The 22,820-nt window shown below is 45.1% G+C and overlaps 1 protein-coding gene across 7 annotated transcripts in view; it reads right to left on the bottom strand.

Annotated features, from left to right (window-relative positions):
• Positions 1-22,820, bottom strand: part of DIS3L2 (DIS3 like 3'-5' exoribonuclease 2) — a 201,269-nt gene that overhangs the window by 66,954 nt on the left and 111,495 nt on the right. For all 7 annotated transcript variants that reach the window (XR_014564298.1, XR_014564299.1, XM_083739250.1 and 4 more), the window contains one exon: positions 4,084-4,196. Coding sequence is in view for 5 of the 7 variants with exons in the window: in XM_083739250.1 (XP_083595376.1) it covers positions 4,084-4,196 (113 nt within the window). In the remaining 2 variants the exon portion in view is untranslated. The remainder of the gene's footprint in view (positions 1-4,083; positions 4,197-22,820) is intronic.

The following is a 22,820-nucleotide window of genomic DNA, read 5'->3' on the forward strand; positions in this document are numbered from 1 at the left end:
AGGGCTTTCTGAACGGCTTTTTCGCCAAGGCTTTTAAATCTCTCTGCTTAGATCCATTAAATGCTGCTGAGATAATGTTAGTTGTCCCGCTGTTTCAACTATTATTTTGCAAGTTTCCTCTTTGCATGTTTGGGCTACAAATTGTAAACCTGGAAGCTGTGACTGAAACTGAAGAAAGGCAGGGCATATTGTTAAATACGCAAATAAATGAAGTTATTTGGCCACCTGCAGTGTGCCACTGAACATCCTAGCCTCTCCTTAAGGTGAGAGCACAACCTGTATAGGCCAGGCTGCACACAGAGGCAGCAATCTGTGTAAACAATTTGTGTAAACTGAGAGAGAGCACACCCACAGTTGTCATTCCTATCACTGGTGTTGCATTTTTAGATTTACATTACAAGAAGCCCGCTTCCTACCAGATCAGTCGGTCCACCCGGCAGAGTAATGTTTTTCCTTGTTTATTTTATAAGATTTCTTACCCATCCTTCACCGTAAGGTCCCAGCAATATGATATAATTAAAACCAAGTAAAAAGTGTAACAGTTTATATACTATTTTATATAGATATATGCACACACGCGCACACACACACACACACACACACAATTTCAAGCAAAAGCAGCACAAGATTAAACGAAATAGGAGAGGTGGATCCCACCTTGTTTCTTGAAATAATTTCTACAGCACACCATCAGCCACAAAATTTCCTGGGTGGTTTTTAATAATAACAGCAACAATAATTTAAAAATGCAGCATCACAAAACAATAACAAAACAGTGAATTCTAGTAGTATTTAAACAATTAAACATTTTAAAGGGCAGAATAGAAAGGTGTTCGCTTGTCCCCAAAAATAAAACAAGGTAGGCATCAGGGAAGCCTTCATGGGGAGAGAACTCTAAAGGTGGAGTTCTGCCACAGAGAAGGCTGTCTCTCCTTCATCCCATGCCTGGACCGCGATGGGTGGGTGAGGGAGTAGGAAGAAAGTTTGTAGACGACATCAGTGCACAAAGAGGACAATATGGCTTTTGAACTGTACAATGGATCAACCCAATTAAGTCATATCTTTGCCATTCTGACGGGGCAGGAAGCAGATCGGGAGCAGAAGACAGGGGGTGGTGGCATTTCTGAGATTCCCAAAAAGCCAAACAAAAGAGGGCTCTGCAATTATGCAGCAATGGCAGAATAAGCTCTGGGCTCTTTATTTTTTTATTTTTTATTATAAATATTTATTAAACTTTTTCAAAAGAAATACATTGTAAAACAAAAAGAAAAAACAACAAAAATACATAATACAAAAAGTACAAAAACAGAAAAAAATAAAAACACATAAAATTTCCATTTACTTATTTTCTTTTAACTTATTTTCCAGACCTCCTCATACCTCCCTTCCTTATATTCCAGTTCAAATTATTAACTCAGCAAATTATTAGTTCTCGCCATTAATTTTGCTTATTTCAAAATCTTATTTTTCATATCTCTTAAAACATTACAGCTGGAAACCAAGCTCTGGGCTCTTTAAGGACTGCAGACAGTTCTCCCAGCCTTCAGAGCCGCTGAAAAGGAAGGCCCTGCCAGCTTTCAGGTGACCCTGGTCCTTTGCTAAGTCACCACCTTTCATAGATCAGCCAGAAGAATCCATTGGGAGCTGCCCAGGGTCCTGATCTGCCTTGCCTTGCCTGGACTTGCCCTGACCTTACTGGAAGAGGATCTGGCAACTGTCATCACCTCCCTTGCAAGCCCCATGAGAACAGGATACTTGTGGGGTAGGCTACACCAAGATACAGGCCCACCCGGGTTTGGACTGTGCAAGATGAGCAGGTGTCTGAACTCCACCCTCCTCTGCCCAAACCCACCAACTGCACCATACCAGCCTTGACCTCCAGTTTCCCCAAACATCCCTCTCTCCTGATTTTTGCCTTGAGCTGTTATGCTTCCAGACTCTGGGCTGGTCCTGAGATAGGAGGGCTCACGGTGTGTGTTGTAATCGAGCTCCAGGAGGGTTCGGGGGCCACCGAGTTCAAACGCAGGCCAGCCAGGGAAGGTCCATCCCCAGCGGGAATCGTGGCGGGGAAGCGTGGAGTAGATCAGCACGGCCAAAGGACAAAACCCCTTTTCATGGAAAGTAAAATGGAGTGCTTCCACCAAGTCCCACTGACAATCTTGTTCCCACCGCTCAACCTGGCTGCCTGCCCACACCCACTCGGTTTGAGGGCTCGCTCGGGCTTCCCAGAACAGGCCCTCCACCAGTGGCCTTTGAATCAGGTGGAGCCATGCTTACAGCCTGATGGCTTCCATGGCTCTGAGCCCATGGTTTAGGGAGGGGACTCGGAGACTTAATCATGGGGTGGCCTCATGCACTGAAAGACACTCAAAGGAAACAGGCAATTTGTTTGTGAGCCAAGAGTTTCTGCTCAAGACTTTCCTTTCTTTCCCTCTTACTTTCTGTATCAACACTTCCATGAATTCAAACTTCGATCACCTCTTTGTTATTCCGCCTGAAGCTATCAAAATATCAACACCCCGACAACCTGCTGGTGTCAGAAGTGAACGTCTTGAGGCCCTTGGACTCGACATGAAGACTGGCTTCCAGTTCCGATCTTTGATCTCCATTATAAAAGAGGACCAGTAAAATATTGTAGGGATTTATGGCTGACCTTCCCCACTCAAACTACTTCACACCTAAAACAACACACAGGGACGTGCCAGAAGGGAGAAAACTGTTTAGGTTTGCCTGCTTTGTAGAACCTGATACACTCATCACTAAGCCTTGCACTTTCTCAAAACAAACCATTAGCCTTTTGCACAACTACTCCTTCTCTCCCAGACAGGCAAGTTCAAGTGAATTAGTTATGCAGATCTATTTGATTTCCTTGCAAGGTTCCCCCACCACCACCACAATAATGTTCAACTGGAGCTGCAACACTACCCACGTCAAGCCTGATTTTCTCCAGGGCTGCTTTCCCATGGTATTTCCACCATACTGACATTTAGCGCTCAGAACAAAGAAGATTTGCATGGGAAAATATACATTTCTCCATTTTAAAAAACCTATTGCCTACTGAATAAAGAGTAATTCTTATTTTCAGCTTCTGCCTCTTGGGATAAGCACTGGGCTTGGGTGCCCTTTCCCTAACAAAGAACCATGATCCATAACTTCCATGATCAATAATCAGCAACACACAAGCAGCTAATAGAGTTCTAAACTGAAATATTCCATTTTAATGTCCCTCCCTCTTTGTCTCTCCCTAGTCTGAATGCAAGCTATAAGCTCCAGGCAGGTTTTATGTTATTCTATAAAGAGTAAAATACAGCAGATCTGCAATTAATACTAAGAATAAAGGAATAAATCACTAATTAGCAAAACATGCCTATTCAGAAGCGTCACAGTGTTGCATTGCAGCAACATGGGCACCTGAAAGACGAAGACTACTTTACACAATGAACATGATTAACGTATGGACTTCACTATCAATTCTGCACCAATTGCACTGGCTACCAGTGTGTTCTGGGCCCAGTTTAAAGTGCTGGTATTAATCACTCAGGCCTTAAAGGGTTTGCGACCGAGTTACCTAAAGGACCACTGGTACTCATATAACCTGCCTGTAATCTAAGATCTGTGTCTGAGGTCCGAGTTGTATGGGTACCATGCAGTTAACGCCTGGCTTGGCATTCCAGAAGGTCTTAAAAACCGAACTTGCTGCAAATGCAGCTCCCATTGCTGCATCCAGCTAATGTTTCCTAGTCCGCCTGCACGTTCTGTTGCTTTTATTTCTCAATGGACACCACCTTGTGGAAGGCTGGCCTCTGAAAAGCAACTGCTAGATAACCCATATAAATAAAGAGCCTGGAGGATACAAACCTGTCAATAGCTATTAACCGTGACAGTTGCATGGAATTTCCCATTTGGGAGCAGTAGCCGTGCCCCCTGCCAGCTTTCTTATAAGGACAATAATAAAGCACAGGAAATGTCTCATTTCCGCCCAGTTTCTTGGCAGAAAACTATGATCTGTTTGGACTTGTGGGCAGCATCCAGAAGAACGTTATCTGCCTGTGTTTCGCTCTGGGGCACTGATGCAAATCTCACCTTCTGCACGAGGTAGACACTCGTTGCTCTCTTGCTCGCGATTTCATCCAGGGCCGTGTCCTCCTTCACAAAGTAGCTCACATCTGCAATGTGGACGCCCACTTCGAAGTTACCTGGAACGGCAGAGGGAAGGTGAAAGGTCAGCTGAGAAAAGGAAGCAACAGAAAATAAAACAAATGCATGGCCATTCTATTCTGCAGCTGTGAGATTCTTCAAAATGCAGGAGGACCAGATCTTCTATGGTACAAAGCTCAGGCACTGGACATTCACTATGTGACCTCTTCCAGGGGCAAGTGAATTTCCCTGAATTGACTGGATGTCAGTGGTTCATTCCAGACATGAACTCTAAGACTCCTGTTACATTTGCACTGGGGGAGCAGGTAGAAGGGCTCATCTTCCAGCGTCATAACTTTTATATGCCTGTTGTCTTTGTCCATGGGGTTTTCTTGGCAGGGATACTGGAGTGGCTTGCCGGTTCCTGCTCCAGGTGGATCACGTTTGGTCAAAACTTTCCACTATGACCTGTCCATCTTGGGCAGCCCCACACGGCATAGCTCATAGCTTCTCTGAGTTATTCAAGCCCCTTCGCCACGGCAAGGCAGTGATCCATGAAGGGACCTCATGAGAAGAGAAGACTCCCTGGAAAAGACCCTGATGTTGGGAAAGATGGAGGGCAGAAGGAGAAGGGGACGACAGAGGGCGAGATGGTGGGACAGTGTTCTCGAAGCTACCAGCATGAGTCTGACCAAACTGCGGGAGGCAGTGGAAGACAGGAGTGCCTGGCGTGCTCTGGTCCAGGGGGTTATGAAGAGGCGGACACGACTAAATGACTAAACAACAACAAGCAGGTAGAGGAAGGAATAGAATTGACTCTAATTAGGGTTACCAGCCAACTTGGAGGAGGGATTGAGGGGAGCAAAGTGGACTTTCTTTCAGCCAAGTTGCCAGAAGAGAAGAATTTTCTTACTGCAAATTCTCATGCCTCAATGTGTACCAAGGGCAGCCTTGACACCCTGGGCAAGCCTCCCCTCTCTGGTCTGCAGGTGGAACCTACTTCCGACTTCCAGGAGGCAAGGTGGCCAGATGCCCTACCTTTACAGAGAAGCTACAAACAAAACTCACAGGGATCCCATAAAACAAGGACAATTATACAACTGTCCTCATATATCAGAGATACCACATATTTCATCCAACAGGTAGAGGGATTAAGTATTGATAATCATGAACATTTTACTACATTGGATGCCATATATACTTCCGTACCCTAGGCAAGGTCCATAATTGAATACATTTTGATTTCTTGTTCCTCAGCTGATGAATCTACTCTTTAAAAAAACAACCTGGATTTGATGGACATTACTGTAGAAAAGAACTATTTAACTGAAAAGAACTCAGTTTTCTTTTCAAATATAAGGGGTCGCTATGGCTATTTTGGTAGTGCCAAGTATTTTCAATCTCTAAATGGCTGAGCTTGAGAATGATAGTATTTTAAACTCTGTGCATAGTCCCCCTAAGAAACATATCAGATGTTATGGATTGGAAGCCGCCCAGAATACAGCAGCAAGATTACTCATCGCGAAGTATTGGAAGACACAAGATCTACCCACCCGGGAAGAATGGCAGATGAAGGTGATGGAGTACATGGAACTGGCAGAAATGACTGGCAGAATCCGAGACCAGGGAGAAGAGTCGGTAGAAGAAGATTGGAAGAAATTTAAAGACTATTTACAGAAACATTGTAAAATTAAGGAATGTTAGAAGGATGCATTCTAATGTTAGAAGGGAATGTTAGAAGGGAATGAAGTTATGTGGTTTTAGCAGTAATGTTATAGAATTAGGTAAAATGTTATAGAATTAGGTAAAATTGGATTATGAATAGGTGAGAATGTAAAGTTACAATATATTAAGATAAATTACTCAGATAAAAGCAAAAATGGAAAGGATTTGCTGAAATTGCTAATTGAACTAGAATACAAAAAAGGGAGGTGTGAGGAGGTCAGGGAAACAAGTAAATGAAAGACAAGACATGGAAAGATTGAAATGTTTTTTAATTGTTTTTATTTTTCTGTACTTTGTATTTTTTATTTTCTTTTTCTTTTTCACTTCTGTAACGTTTTTGAAACTTTAATAAATATTATTATTTTTTTTAAAAAAGGAAGCCGCCCAGAGTGGCTGGGGGAACCCAGCCAGATGGGCGTACAAATAATTATTATTATTATTAATGCCACATAGACAATATTTTAATTTTATTCTCCAAGTTATCTGAGGCTGGTGAGTTTTTTGGTTGGATCAATTCCGTTAATGATAATGTCAAATTCACTCGCCAAATGGACCAAATACCGTATTTTTTGCACCATAACACTCACTTTTTTCCTCCTAGAAAGTAAGGGGAAATGTCTGTGCGTGTTATGGAGCGAATGCCTATGGATGGCGGGGGGATCTGCTGCAGTCGTGAGCAGAGGATCTATGGTTCCCCTTCCTTCCCTCCTCCGTGGCTCGCTTTGAAGCAGCAAAGTGGGAGAAGAGCTGCTGAGTGGGGAGGAGAGAGGGGCAGAGAGCCTGCTTCTTTAAAGGAGCAAAGCCAGAGAGGAGAGGCGCCACTTACACGAGTGTAAGCGGCGCCTGTCTAGTTGGTTCCTTTAAAGCAAGCAGGCTCTCTGTCCCTCTCTCCTCCCCACCCAGCTCGCTAAATAGCAGCAAAGTTTTTCAGCTCGCTAAGCCGGGGATGAGCGGGGAGGAGGGAGAAAAGCAGAGCCTGATTGCTTTAAAGAGCAAAGTGGGAGAGGAGAGGAGCCTTCTCCCCTTATACCTCTTCTTCATTATTAGCAGCATCCTTCTCCACACACCCCACGCGTGCTCCTTCTCCCCTTAAACCCCTCTTCTGCATTATCAGCAGCATCCTTCTCCATACCCCCCACGTGTGCTCCTTGTCCCTTGAGTGCTTTTCCTTCCCTCCCCACTTAAAACGTGGTTACAAAGCACAGATCCACATGGATCCTCAGGATTTTTGCACTGGATCACCCCGAATTCACCATCAGATCACATAGCATGTCCATGGCTACATCTTGCACCAAAAAAATCACGCACCCACTGTTGCCTGGGGCCGCATTGGTGCAAAAATGTGGTTACAAAGCATGGATCCATATGGATCCTCGGGATTTTTGCATTGGGCTACTCCAAACTCACTGTCAGATCACATGTCTGTGGCCACAGCATGAAGCACAAAAATCATACATCCACTGTTTCGTTTAGAATATTTTTTTTCTTGTTTTCCTCCTCTAAAAACTACGTGCGTGTTATGGTTGGGTGCGTGTTATAGAGCAAAAAATACGGTAAATATTTTGTTTTTGGATGTGTTGCTGCCACAACAACATCCTTTGTGTGGCAAGGGATACTAAACCCACAGACAGAAGTTCATTATTTACATCAGGCTTCTTAAGAATAATTGACTGTATGGACACTTTTCACATTTCACAAAAGACTTCACATTTGATCAAGTTTAGAAATCTCACGCCGATCAATTTTCTCACACTTTACACAGCAGGAGTTTCCCGAAACAGATGGTTTTAGAGTCCAGGTTAAGAGCAGATAGGGTCAGCACACGATCACTCAATCCAAACTAAAAGAAGTGGGTTATTTTGGTCCTTGGACTTCAACCATGTATCCCATAATATCAAACGTATTGTATAGAAACACTGGCAAATTGCTCAAGGTTTGCTAGGGTGCCAAAGGAGTTCCTTTTGTGGGATTCTGCAGAACTATCAGTTTGGCAGATAAATTAGCCAGTTCAGACATTATGCACATGAAATCTCTTGGAAATGATCAAATCAGTCACGGTAAGTGTGGTCACTGTACACGATGTCCACAAAGTCTGGAAACGAAATAGTTTTTATCTTGTTCATATAAAAAAATATGTTTTGAAAGCTTTTTCTAATTGCAATTCATGTTGTATTATGTGACCATGTTCAAAATTATATGTTGGTCAGATCATTAGGCCTCTTAAGCTGAAGTTAACTGAACACAAGCCCAACATTCGTACTAGAAACCCCATTAACCATGCATTTTCTGGAATGGCATCACAGGACTTCTGGTTATTATTATTTTTTGCTCTAGAAAGAATTCATCCTAGTCCATAAAAAAGATTATCTTTGGACTTGCTACTTTCCCAATGAGAAGTATTTTGGATACACAAGTTAATTCCAGGTCCTCTGGTGGTTTAAATGACAAAATGGATTTAAGTGTATTTCTACAATCATTTAATAAATGATTTCTTTTTAAAATAGTAGCTCTACTCATAAGTAATTGTTCCACTCAAGTCTAATGGCCATTTTTGAGATTCACATCTGTAGGTGGTACACGGATGGGCAGCTGATTTCCATCCTCCTTTATAAGACCTCAGTTACATTATATTTTGCGCACAGAAGCAAGTTTTCTTTTTAAAGCAGTAACACAGCTACCTCTTTTTTATATTTTGAAACTTTACCTTTGGATGGTAGGCTTTCATTTTTATATCATACAAACTTTGTATGCAAGAAAGATTCACAAAAGCTATGCAACCTTTATGCTACAGTCTCAGGGTGTTATTATATTATATATTTTTACCTAGCGCAGGGACTAGTGTTGCTGTAAGAAGATTTTCACACCTCCCCCCCTCAAAAAAAAACCATCCCCAAATCTACTATGCAGGGTTGGGGGAGACCCAGAGCAGATTTAGGGGGTGCACAAGGGGGAGAAGCGGAATGATATTTTGGCTAAAAACCTGTGAGCAGGTGGCTTGTGTGCCTGTTCTGTCTGCTGTCCAGGTTCAGTGTTTTTCGAATTTGACACCCAGCTGTTTTTGGACTGCAACTCCCATCATCCCTGACCATGGGTCCTGCTAGCTAGGGATGATAGGAGTTGTAGTCCAACAACCGATGGAGACCCAAATTTGAGAAACACTGCTTGCTGATGGGCAGCTCCAAGACCCCTGTTGTGTTCTTTATCTTTAAACCATATCTAGACAGATACACATTAAAAAATAAAAGCAAAAACATTCTTAAAACAGATTAAGACAATCTTAAAACAATCTAAAAACAATTGCAATTTCTTTTTTTAAAAAAGTTGAAAAGCAGTTATGGTTAAAAACATTCTTCCATCCAATTATCTTTGGTGCTGTCAAGCACATTTCTGTTTGTCTCAGGTAGAATTTTAGTGCCCTCTTAAATATGTGTCTATCTGTAACCTGTGTTCCAGATTCTGACAAAAAGAAGCACAAACTAATCTTGAAGGCCAGAGCAACAAGGAATCTTCCTAAGGGAAGACCAAAAGAGCTGACCTTAGCATCACCTTATCTTTAGGAGAGCTGGACCATAAAGTGAGAGCTTAGTGAGAGCTGGACCATAAAGAAGGCTGATCACCGAAGAATTGATGCTTTTGAATTATGGTGCTGGAGGAGACTCTTGAGAGTCCCGTGGACTGCAAGAAGATCAAACGTATCCATTCTTAAGGAAATCAGCCCTGAGTGCTCACTGGAAGGACAGATCCTGAAGCTGAGGCTCCAATACTTTGGCCACCTCATGAGAAGAGAAGACTCCCTGGAAAAGACCCTGATACTGGGAAAGATGGAGGGCACAAGGAGAAGGGGACGACAGAGGACGAGATGGTTGGATAGTGTTCTCGAAGCTACCAGCATGAGTTTGACTAAACTGCGGGAGGCAGTGGAAGACAGGAGTGCGTGGCATGCTCTGGTCCAGGGGGTCACGAAGAGTCGGACACGACTAAACGACTAAACAACAACAACAACAACAACATCCTTAGGAAACTCAACAGGGGCGGAAGCCAGGTCTGCAATAACTCACACTGTGTCGGTGAAATCAACACTTTATTCAGAGAAGCAAACAGCTTGGGAGGCCAGGCCTAGTGGGCACAGCAACTGTTCCCGGGAGATCTTGCCGCAATGAGAGAGTCGCAAGGACTGGAGGTCCCTGCCTTCCTGCAGCTCTCTAACTCTCCTCCTTCCCCAGTTCCTTCCCAAGCAATCGGAGCTGAGAAGAACAAAAAACCCACCCTCATCCTCATTAGAATGGCCTGCTGAGAGAATAATTAAAAATGTGCAAGGGGAAAGAAGGAACCCCCATCCCACGGCAATGGATGCATACCACAACTCTTCAGAAACGGCCTCCTCCCCGTGTTATCACAGGCTCTGAAAGCTCTTCCACCGGGAGGCTGGCGGGTCAAGCCTAAAACTACTTAGATGGTAAGCCTTAGACCAACAGCGAGAATATTGCAAGCGACGGGAGCCAAACAGTTGCAGGAGGCGAGGGAAAAAGACACCCCTTTTGAAGTCTATATTCTAATATACCGACCCTACAGGACAAATATTGATGGAAGGAAAAGGAGGGAGTCATTACATCATGGCGTTAATCGCAGCCTAATCCGATATCCAGGCTCTTGCAGATATGAACTCTCTGCCCCAAACCGAATGTTGACAAACCGAGAGGGATCCCGTTACGTGCGATAACACAAAGGGGAAGCCGCCAAGGAAAACAACACCGAGCGAGAGTTCGTTTCGCGCTTGGGGTTCCCATCTCAGGTTCTTAAAGCGAGGGGGCAGCCTAACGCCTCCTGATTCCCACCCCACCCTTCACACTTGACCTCGAAGTGGCAGATCATCTGCCTTGCATTAAGAGGGTCCCAGCTGCAATCCCCAGAACTCTCCAGGTAGGGTTGGGAGAGACTTCTGTCTGAAATCCTACAGAACCACTTCCGGCCACAGTAGACCAGAACTTTCCAAACTGTGTGCCGCAACACGTTCGTGTGAACACTTCCCATGCTCCTCTCGGGGCTGGAAAGGGGTTAGTTTAACCTCCAGTTTGCTAGTAAAACTGAATTAAAACTGGATAAAAAGTGTGTCATTGATATGAAGTTTGGAAAGCTCTGCTGTAGACAATGCTGATCAAGACGGGCCAGTGGTCTGACTCAATATAAGCCAGGCTTCCTAAGTGTCTATGTTTGCACCACATTCCATTATTATTAGAAGTAGAAGTAGAAGTAGTAGTAGCAGCAGCAGCAGCAGCAGCAGCAGTAGTACCCAGTCCATTTGACTGGGCTGCTCCAGCCACTCTGGGCAGCTTCCAGCATACAGAAAAAGATTAAAAGGTAAAGGGACCCCTGACCATTAGGTCCAGTCGTGGCCAACTCTGGGGTTGCGGCGCTCATCTCGCTTTATTGGCCGAGGGAGCCGGTGTGCCGCTTCCAGGTCATGTGGCCAGCATGACTAAGCCGCTTCTGGCGAACCAGAGCAGCGCACGGAAACGCCGTTTACCTTCCCACTGGAGCGGTACCTATTTATCTACTTGCACTTTGACGTGCTTTCGAACCGCTAGGTTGGCAGGAGCAGGGACCGAGCAGCGGGAGCTCACTCCATCGCAGGGATATGAACCACCTACCTTCTGATTGGCAAGTCCTAGGCTTTGTGGTTTAACCCACAGCGCCACCCACATCCCTTGACAGAAAAACATACTAAAACATTAAACCTTAAAAGCTTCCCTATACAGGGCTGCCTTCAAATGTTTCCTAAATGTTATATAATTACTCATCTCCTTAACATCTGATGGGAGGGTGTTCCATATGGAGGGCGCCACCACCGAGAAGGCCCTCTGCCTGGTTCCCTGTAGTTTCACTTCTTGCAGTGTGGGAACTGCCAGAAAGCCCTTGGTGCTGGATCTCAGTGTCCGGGCTGAACAATCAATCACATCAATACAGTAAATCTGAACCAACTATCACAATGAATTAAAACCTGAGCCAAACTCCTTAGAGAATACCACATACCTCTTGAGAATACCATATCTGATCCCACTCCCTCTATCAGCTCCCACTTCAGCACATAGTTACTACTTCTGTCAGTTGCCTAATTTTTAAAACATCTTTTAACAGGGTTTTATAATCGAGGATCATGGGAATAATATTATTCATGGGAATAATAAATACAAATAAACATACCATCTCATTTGCCTGATTAGCCCCAAAGCCCAACCAATCATGAATCACATAACAAATGGAATGCCATTATGAGTCTTCTAAATCCACCAAATTTGGTCACACGATGACATCGCAGAAGAAAAATCAGCTGAGAGCGAGAGCAATGCTCCTGGATTATTCACATGGGTAATCTCAACCATAATTCAACTTTTGAATTCTGGTGCTGGAGGAGACGCTGGAGAGTCCCATGGACTGCAAGAAGATCAAACCTCTCCATTCTGAAGGAAATCAGCCCTGAGTGCTCCCTGGAAGGACAGTTCCTGAAGCTGAGGCTCCAAGACTTTGGCCACCTCAGGAGAAGAGAAGACTCCCTGGAAAAGACCCTGATGTTGGGAAAGATGGAGGGCACAAGGAGAAGGGGACGACAGAGGACGAGATGGTTGGATAGTGTTCTCAAAGCTACCAGCATGAGTTTGACCAAACTGCGGGAGGCAGTGGAAGACAGGAGTGCCTGGCGTGCTCTGGTCCAGGGGGTCACGAAGAGTCGGACACAACTAAACGACAACAACAATCTCAACCAATCAAAGACCACAGAATGAACAAGGTGGCATCCTTAAGAGAAAACAAACTGCTGAGAGAGAGCAAAAGGAGGGAATGGAAAGAATAGGCCAAACATCTTCATAGTCACTGCTGAAAATGTTTCAATGTTCCCTCAACACTGCCAAAAACATGCCCCCCAAACAGTAAGCAGTTTTGGCTTCGCCCTAATCAACTCCGATGTCATATGTAAACTCGCAATGATTGAAGTTAAAAATGGCACCCATCCATTGGAACAGTTTCTTCCCATGTTACACATGGTTATACAAAGGGCTTGTTGAGATCTGAAAAAAGACTCTAATGGGTTTGAACCCATTCCAGGATGCTGTGCGTAACCCCAATCCTATGTGGCAACTGAAGGAGGAATGATTTATACAACACACCTATGAGAAGAGTTTAAAGCAAGCTGGGATTTCAACTTCTCCACTGATGACCTCACCTCCCCGAACAAAAACAGCCCAGAGAACTCAATTTTCCTTTATTACCAAAGAAATAATAATAATAAAACAGGATGAAGAAAGAGAGGGAGGAAGGGTCTGTAAGTACTCAGTAAAAGCTGCCAACGCAGCAATTTGAATCAAGTGTTCACTCTTGGAATGGGGAAACTGGAGTTTAAGTTTGTGTGAACAGCAGGAGCAGGAAGAGCGGGAGAGATACCCTGGTGGTAAATTCACATTCACTTTGCTAAGCAACCTTTTCACCATCCAGATTAAAACAGGGAAAGAGAAAATTAGCCAGTATTACAGTGGTACCTCGGGATGCAAACGGGATCCGTTCCAGAGCCCCGTTCGCATCCTGAATGGAATGTAAGACGCGACGGCGCGTGCACAGGTCGCGTTTTGCCGCTTCCGCGCATGCACATGATGTCATTTTGAGCGTCGGCGTATGCGCAAGCAGCGAAACCCAGAAGTAACGTGCTGCGTTACTTCTGGGTTGCCACGGAGCACAACCCGAAAGTGCTCAACTTGAAGCACATTCAACCTGAGGTATGACAGTACATCCAGCAGGAGTATGAGATGCAGAGCTCTGAAAGCAGCTTGAAAGACTATCACCACTACAGAGTACGCAAGATAATTTAACCCTATTTTAAGCCCTATTTCAAGATGCGAGCCATGCTAACAGGCATGAAACAGGGATGCCATCAAGACAGAGACTTGGTTTTCCAAGGCTAACTTTAACCTCTGTTGACAAGGAATGGCTGTGGCTCAACAGCAAGAATTCTCCTGAAAGCATTCAAGCACACCTCAACTTTTCTCATATGGAGTTGGGGCCAATTCATCCTCAAAGCTAGCTATGTTTATTTATCACTTCTATAGCTGCTGAAGGCATTCACCGAGGTACCCAGAGTTTGCCAGTAGGAGACCATGGGCCCCTGAAATCAGCTGGCGTTTTGAAGGCCGGCAGCCCGGTCCCTCTTCACGCCAAAAACCATGCCAATTCATTGTTCAGGGCTTTATTTGGCTTACATAAACCTTCCTTGCCTGGCCGGGGGCATTCTGGTTTTTGCAAAGTGCCAAGGAGCAGAACGTGAATTGGCGGCTTTGTTTACCAGACCACGGTAAAACTGAATGTCATAGAAGGCAGATTCAGCCAAGGGACATGGAAGAAGGCAAGCCCATTCCATCCACTCAATGTTCCCCCCCCCCAAAAAAAAACTGAACTCAACAGTTACCAACTTCCCCCGCCCCTCACTCCTTTAGACATGAAACACTGAAGAAAAACACAGCGAGAACAAAACACCCAAAGAGAACCCAATGTTCTCAGAGTGTCAGAATCTCCCGGGGTGAGCCTCCAAAACAAAGAGGGGGGGGGGGTTAGAAAAGGTCAGTCTCTCCAGGGCTTCCCACCAACCTGACCATCAAAAACGCACTTCCTCATATCATCTCAAGGACTGGTTCCAAAATATCTTGCTTGGTGCAGAAGACCAAATGGCACCTTCTCCATTTCACATGCAGAAACGGATCGGAGCTGCAGCTGAATCTCACTTCCACACCGAGGGTGGAATAGCATCCTCCAGCACACCTGAGGACCACAGAGCTCTATCCTTCAGTGCCCCTGAATCTAATGCCTAAGACAGCTCTCTACCCAATGGTTGGGCCGGCCTTGCTCCAAGTGGATGGGAAAATGGAGGTCTCTTTTTTTTCACCCAAGGAGGGTTCACTGGGAAAACATGTTCAGAGGAGGCTCCAGGAGCTCCATCTCCTTGCGCCAGTAAATGTATACACACCCACCCACTGAAAGCACATGGAGGTGGCCACAGAATTCCCAAGCCTAACCACGCACACATTACTGGAGCATATGCGGAGTTCCATGTCAATGACGCTTCTCAGTAACAGATCTCAGTTTGCAGATACCAGGAAACACCTTTCTCTGAGTGATTCCCGGTCAAATCAGACAATTCGTACCTGGGTGGGCAAACAGCCTAATAGCAGGTTAGCTTCTTCTGTTCTTTTGATGAAGGGCAGATAAATAATGTTCATAACTAACAGAGGTATATGTGGGTAAGTCGCTCTGGAGTTTTGCTGTGAAGCACTGTAGATTTTTATATTTATTTAGAAGTTTGTACACTAGTATGTGCAAGCATCTGCACAACTCCGCCTCAAAAAGCAGAGTGCAAAAGAGGACGCAATCTGAAATACCCCATCTCCTCCCACTTCGGCTTGGATTAAAACAAAAACTGGGCCTCACAGGAATCACTTTTGCATGCTCACACACAGGCGTGTCACCAATTTTTCTGCGCGCGCGCGCGCACACACACACACACACACACACACACACTGAATGACGACCCTGGGCCAACATGGCTTCTGACTGTCCCCTGATCCCCAGAGTGGCTCTTTGAGAGGTATGAGGAACTAGATCGGGAGGCGGAGGGGAGATGCAGTAGGGGTGGGATCTGCCATACACACTCTGTGTGAGCGCAAAGGTTTCCTCCTTGTCCACGCAGCTCTGCATAGCCCAGCTGATGATCAGCAGCAGACCAAATGGAAAGTCACCAAATAGCAGAAATGAAAGTGGAGCTGAGGACCGTGCCTTTGAAAGACGCATTTTCAAAGTTTTCCATGAGGCACTGGAAGCCTCTGAAGTGGGAGTTGTACTGGGGGGGGGGGGAAGCCCCAATGCCGTGCATTACAAAATTAAAAGCCTGATAGGGTTACGTGCGTGTTTTGTCTGCAGCAGTTAATAAATCAGGCATCCAGACTCCTAAATCCCATTATGAAGCAGCATTAAGAGATACACTTCACATTGCAAAACAAGAGGTGTATAGTTGCTCCAGCTCTATTCGCCAGCACCTTAAGCCTGACAAATAATTTAGATGTGGGACAGGCCTGGCCTTTGAAGCCTCTGCAGAGAGTGATTTCCACATGCTCCAGCCAGCTCAAAAGCATGGGTGCCAAGTGGACATAGGTAGAGCATATGGCTGAGGAACAGACAGAATGCGGGGTACCCTGCTGTGAGCACAGAAGTGAGGTGCGCTGACTTGTGCTAAGGATGGGTGCTGAACATCCAGATCCTGCCATTAGCCAGGCTGCAGGATGCTTTAGCCAGATGGCTGCTCTGTAAAATATGTCACAGGCTTATGAAGTTGTGGCGCTCAGGACATGGGCTGCTTCAGAAATGCCCCGAGGTGCTTCCAGGTTGCCATGAATGAAAATGTAAGCAGCTCTTCCTGGAGACGGATGGAGCAAGCAGCATCAAAGCAGGACCAGGGGAAGATGGAAGAAGGCCAAAAGGAGCACAGGCAGGGTTGAGGGCAGGCACCTCAACAGGCGCCACTTCACTCTCCCACATTGGTACTGACTAGCCTCTTCTTTCTGAGACAGCCCCTGTATCCAAAGAGAAATCACTCAGACCATGAGCTCCTCTAGGGCAAAACAATCCTGCTCCCTTTCCCTAAGAAGGGGCATATACTCAGCACATTCTTGGCTGCTACCAAATCCAACACTTCCCATGCCCCACACCATCCAAATTGGCTGGGGGGGGGCAGGATATCCCAAGTTTCAACTATTCTGTGTAAAAACTCCCTCATTTTCACATTTTTCCAGCAATCAGAGCATTCTTGAAATGTATGTGCTCTAAATTTCAATTTTCTGGGTGGCTTGGAAATATCTTAATCATTTTGTAGTACGCTTTGGGTCCCCAGTTTTGAGATTTTTCTGGCAATTGGGTCATTCTGGGCTGCGCATGAGAACGCAGGAAGTTGCCCATCTGTGCCGCACTGCTCATTCCTCCAAGCTTCCTTTAGAGACTAATCCACGTTCCCTCCATGGACCTCAGGATGCTTGTATCACTCCTCTCCCACCTGAAACTCCTGTTCTGTTCCTGTCACCGCCCTAAACTATTAAACTGCCTCATTCAGGCTTGCCCTCAGCCTGTCCTCAGGCCTCTTTCCCAACACAAGGCTGCAAAGTTCAAAATAAAAAACCTCGCAGAAAGAAGACAAGCAGCTAAGAAAGCCATATCCAAGAGGCAAGAGTGCTTCTGTTAAGATCAGATTTCTCTCTCTCTCTCTCTCTCTCTCTCTCTCTCTCTCTCTGTGTGTGTGTGTGTGAGAGAGAGAGAGAGAGAGAGAGAGGGGGGGGGGAATATGACAGCTCTGACAAGGGGAGAACTTTTTGAATTTGGCTGATGCTAGAAGCCCCCACTCAACATCAAGGCTCTCAGCCAAAGAGATGAAGAGAGAAAGGACAATTTCTGGCAAATCACACCTCAAGCTGTTTTTATTACTATTCCATGCTCCATTCAAGAGGCTAATTCTACCAGGAAATTAATACTCATTGAATTTACAGAGATGGGAAGTGGCACCCAACAGCCTTTGCAAATTGGAATCCTTCTGGGTGTAGAGGAAGTTAATCCTGTTCCTGGAAGGAAAGCCCTGGGGTCGGGAGGGCGCAAGTCCTCTTTGACGTATCTCCATTGAGCACTGCTCAGGTCGTGCATGTTGCTTGGTCTTTGGCCTCTGGAGATGTTCCAGGATGCAGGGCGCCAGATGTGCAACGAGTTCTTAGCTCAAATACTATTTCAGTAAAAGAGGCAGGCAAGAAGGTCTCCTTGAAGCTCTGAGAACCTCCCTGGAAAATTTTGCTCTGATTTGGTTTTGCAGTCTCTGGAGAAGACACATTGATGCCTCTTGTCCAAGGGGAAAGCGACTGTGGCCTGGCTCTCACCCTTGGACACCGTAGTCAGACTTACGGCTCGAGGAAACCCAAAATCTTTACTCAAGAAATAAGCACACTGTTAATTTTGGGAAATGATATACAATGAGCTGAAGAAAATGTTCCAATTAACATTTGTAAAAAAAGCCCAAAGCTTTCTTGTTAGGGATTGTAGGAAAAGACCTGCCAAGGAAATTAAAAAACATTTTCATGTATGCGACAGCGGCGGCAAGAGTCTTAATAGCACAAGGATGGAAGAATGAGGAAATCCCGACTAAAGAACTGTGGCAAGAGAAATTGATGGACAACGTGGAACTGGCAAAATTGACACATAAACATAACTGTGACTTTAAAGAAGAATGGAAACCTTTGACGAAGTATTTAAAGAAACAACAAAATCAACTGGACTCCTTGGCAGGTTTTGAATAAACACTCACAAATTCTTTATTGGTAACATAAGGTAAAGGTAAAGGAACCCCTAACCATTAGGTCCAGTCGCAGACAACTCTGGGGTTGCGGCGCTCATCTTGCTTTACTGGCCGAGGGAGCCAGCGTACAGCTTCCAGGACAAGTGGCCAGCATGATTAAGCCGCTTCTGGCGAACCAGAGCAGTGCACAGAAACACCATTTACCTTCCCGCTGGAGCAGTACCTATTTATCTACTTGCATTTTGACATGCTTTCAAACTGCTAGGTTGGTAGGAGCTGGGACCGAGCAACGGTAGCTCACCCCGTCGCGGGGATTTGAACCGCCGACCTTCTGATCGGCAAGTCTTAGGCTCTGTGGTTTAACCCACAGCTCCACCTGCATCCCTTATTGGTAACATACAGATAGATAAATTGAGGATCTTTACAATTTTATAACATGCAGAGAATAACATGTGCTGAGAAACCAGAGAGAGGAGACTAAGGTACTTTCAAGAATGTATAACTTGCTGTTAAAATGGAATACACAAGATGAAATGGTAAAATCAGCTATGATAAAGTGGGCTCAGGACATTGGGTATAATATCATGTTTGAGGACTGGGAAAGGTTGTGGACCAATGGGCTGAATTTCACTGCATGTAATGCTCTGAAAGAAAATGTTATGAAAATGATATATAGATGGTACATGACCCCAGTTAAACTTGCAAAAATATACCATTTGTCTGATAACAAATGTTGGAAATGTAAAGAAAATGAAGGAACATTCTTTCACCTCTGGTGGACTTGCCCCAGAGTGAAGGCTTTCTGGGAAATGATATATAATGAGCTGAAAAAGGTATTTAAGTATACCTTCCCTAAGAAACCAGAGGCCTTTCTTTTGGGCATTGTCGGCCAGAAGGTGCTAAGGAAGGACCGAACATTTTTTATGTATGCAACAACAGCAGCAAGGATACTCGTCGCTAAGTACTGGAAAACTCAAGATTTACCCACGCTGGAAGAATGGCAGACGCAACTGATAGGCTATATGGAATTGGCTGAAATGACTGGCAGAATCCGAGACCTGGGAGAGGAGACGGTAGAAGAAGACTGGAAGAAATTTAAGGTTTATTTACAAAAATACTGTAAATTGTTTGAATGCTAAGCAGGATGCTAGATTATAAATAATTCGGCACCATTAAAACAGATGAGGTGAATTATGAGGATAAGTTAAAATTAATTAGACAATGATGAGGTTAAACCAAATTTTTTAAGATATAAAACAAATTTATTTAAAATGTGTGATGTAACATTGGAAAACTAGTTAGTAAGTATGCAAACAAGGTGATAAATTGCTGGATTAAATTTTCTATAATTGGGAACGCAGAAATGGAAGACGTGAGGAAGTCGAAAGATGACTAGAAAATGTGTTATGATATATATTATTGTGTTTTATTTATTTGTATTGCAATTAAAAACTTTTAATAAATATTTTTTTAAAAAAAGAGAAACCAGAGAGAGGAGCTGAGGGAAGTCTCAGGGAGGGGTGGGAGGGTAGATTTTTTCTTTCTTAGGGGGGAGGGGGAAAGGGGGGGAATGTGGATGATGTATTTTTGATAAATTGTTATGTTGAAATCCCTAATAAAAAATAAAAAATAAAAGAAATAAGAAACGAGCACACTGTTTCAGCATCAGTTCAGAATACTGGGTACACCTCTGCTTGGGGCAGCGAGGGAGCAGGGAGTTCAGAGACCAGGGGTGGCAGCAGTGCCTACCCAGAGGATTCTCAAAGAGAGGAGGCTGAGGCAACGCTCCACAAGGGAGGGTGTTTGAAAGAGGGTGAGGGGCTGCCAGCTCTGCAGGCAAGGGGGGACCTAGCTGGGCTCCTGAACCCCACAGGGGTGCCGCAGAAAGAAGGTAGTTGGTCAAGGGAGCCGTGGACTCAAAAAGGTTGAAAACCTATGATCTAAGTTGTCACAGATTCCAGTCCCAGGTTTTCCAGGTTTCAAGGATGAAAAGTGCAACCCAGTATTAACATTGGTAACCAGAACCGACACCAGTCCGAGGCTAAATGGTGAATTGGCCTTTCACAGCAGCCTCCTAAGACATTCCTCCTCCGAATGAATGAATGAATGAATGACTGTCCAGCAACAGGATGAGGACATGTCTCCCTCAATTGAATTAAGCTCTCAGCCTGAGATTTTGCTCAGATACAACCTGATCACTTTGACAAGCTGGGCGCAATATGCAGAAATATGTGGGCAAGCAGCCTTTTAAATTAAACACGACAGAAATATTCACCAGTAGGAGCTACACAACGCAGCAAGCATTATTCGGGAGAGGGCATGCGGCGAGCTGTCATTCAAGACCAATTCCTAACTACGCAGATGCAGAGACCTGTTTCCAATCTCCGTAATGTACTGCCAGCACTCATTTTCTAACGACAAAACGCAGGCCAAGGAAGCTGCCACTGCCCTGGCCATCTTGCAGCACTGAATCAACCATCCCAGGAATTCAGACGTCACTTGCGGTACCTCTGTGGGTTTCTCTCCCCTCCATATTCAATTCCATCCCCATCACGGCTGCATCCTGTTATCCGGCCCCTTTGCCGAAAGGGCTGCGCCTACTGCTGCGACGCTACCAGCCGAGTTAGCCATTGGCATATTAAAGCTCAGAACAATTTCAGAGCAGGTTAGCCATGGGAACACTTTGCCTTGCACTTCAATCCTTCAGCAGAGATGCTTGATTCCTTGCTTGCTTGATTTATTTATTTAAATTTATACACTGCTTGATTGTACTACAACAACAACAACCCTCAAAACATAAAGCAGTAAAATCAAGCAAAATTCACAGCCCTACTTTAAAACATACAAAGGTTAATAAGGAATGGGGGAAATTTATAATTTATCTTAAAAATCATTGTAAACAGTTAAAATCATTCGTAGGATTTGAATAGCACTGGTAGTTTAATGGTGAGTTTTGAATATAATAGAGATGCCAAAGATGTGGATTATTATAAAACATGCAGGAGGAAAGGACTAACAATAGGACCCACAAAGGGGAGAAGGGAATTTCAGGAGCTTCTGTGGAATCTTTTTATGACGTATGTTGGATATGTGATTGTAGAACTTTAATTTCAAAAACCAAATAAATAAATGTATAAATTAAATAAAATACTAAAACAAATTAAAATTGCCTCAACTTTCTAAGTGTCTGAATTCTTACAAATGCAAAACAGGTACAGGACCCTCAGCCATCTGAGTTAAGTTCACCATTATATGGAACAATACTTAAAAGTAGAATCAGGAATGCACTTTATTTCTGCGTCCTAAGATGCGTCTCCTGGAAGAAACTGCAAGGCCTGGAGCTGAGCATCCAGGAGACCCCACTGCCTCATCTCTTCCATTAACAGAAAGGCCTCGTTCCATCTGCCTCTGCAGCCACGGGTTTTATTTACTAAAATAAAAGGCCAGCAACCTTCATTAAAGCTTTGTAACAATGCAGAGGCGGCGAGGCAAACATGACGGCTTCCCATTTTAGTTTATTAACAACATAGTCACTGCTTACCTCATTTCAAGAAGTTCCCATCACTGGAAAGTGACTCAGCCCAAGTGGAAAAGAAGGAGAGAGCTTTTCTAGCTGCTTCCCTGCCATTCTAGCAGCACCTCCTTGAACCTCACAGCACGTCAGATCACTGGTCTGCCTGGCATCTCACTGTCTATAGGAGCCTTCCCCTACCCAATGCCTGCTCCAGATGTTTTGGGCTACAGCTCCCATCACAAAGTTGCTGGTTGGGGCTGTGGACTGAAACATCTGGAGGGCAACGGGTTGGGGAACACAGAGTGGCAGCCGGACCCAGGCTTTCCGGCAGAAGTCTTTCCCCATCCTCCTCAGGGACGCCAGAAATTGCATCAGGGAGCCTTTTGCATACAAAGCACATACTGAACAAAGAGGAGATGGGAGACAATGAGCATATACAGGCAACTCCTAACGGACGTTGTCAGGGGCTCAAGAGCAGAAGCACAGGGAAGGGAGGAGATGGAGAGCGAAGGGGAAGAATCTGAGGGCAGCGTAGGAGAAGATGACAGTGGCCCGAGAGATTCCATGAGCCTCTCCAGCGAATCGGAAGATTCACAGAAGGGGGCGCCGGTGGCCAGGGCAAGGGGGTTCCCAAGGGGGACACTCCAGGAGCAAGGGGCCAGCGGGGACTCCCAGAGCAGCAGTTGGAAATCAGGACCAGCTTCCCCACCAGAGCATAGTGGGGGGGAAGAGTCCCAGGTATCGGGGCCAGCGTATCCCCCACCAGGGAGAGAAGATGAGTCAGGGCTGACCACGCCTCCATCGGAGAGTCAGGCAAAGGAGGGGAGGTCAAGTCCAGCGAGCCTCCCGGAAGAGGGAAACAGTGACAGAAGCAGTGTAACGGTCAGGAGGAAGGTCACTGGGTTGGCGCGAGAGACAAGTTCAAATGTACAGGAGCGCGGGACAGCAGAGAATGAGGATTGGGAACCAGGTCCTAAAGCCCGCCGGAGGCAGGGGGAGGAGTCAGGCGACTCAGCGTCAGAAGAGTCCAGAAAGGGGAATGCCTCAGCGGACAGGAGGACCCAGAGGAGGAGAGAGCAGCGG

Source organism: Podarcis gaigeae (genome assembly GCF_964106915.1).
Source record: "Podarcis gaigeae genome assembly, chromosome: 5".
NCBI lineage: Eukaryota > Metazoa > Chordata > Lepidosauria > Squamata > Lacertidae > Podarcis > Podarcis gaigeae.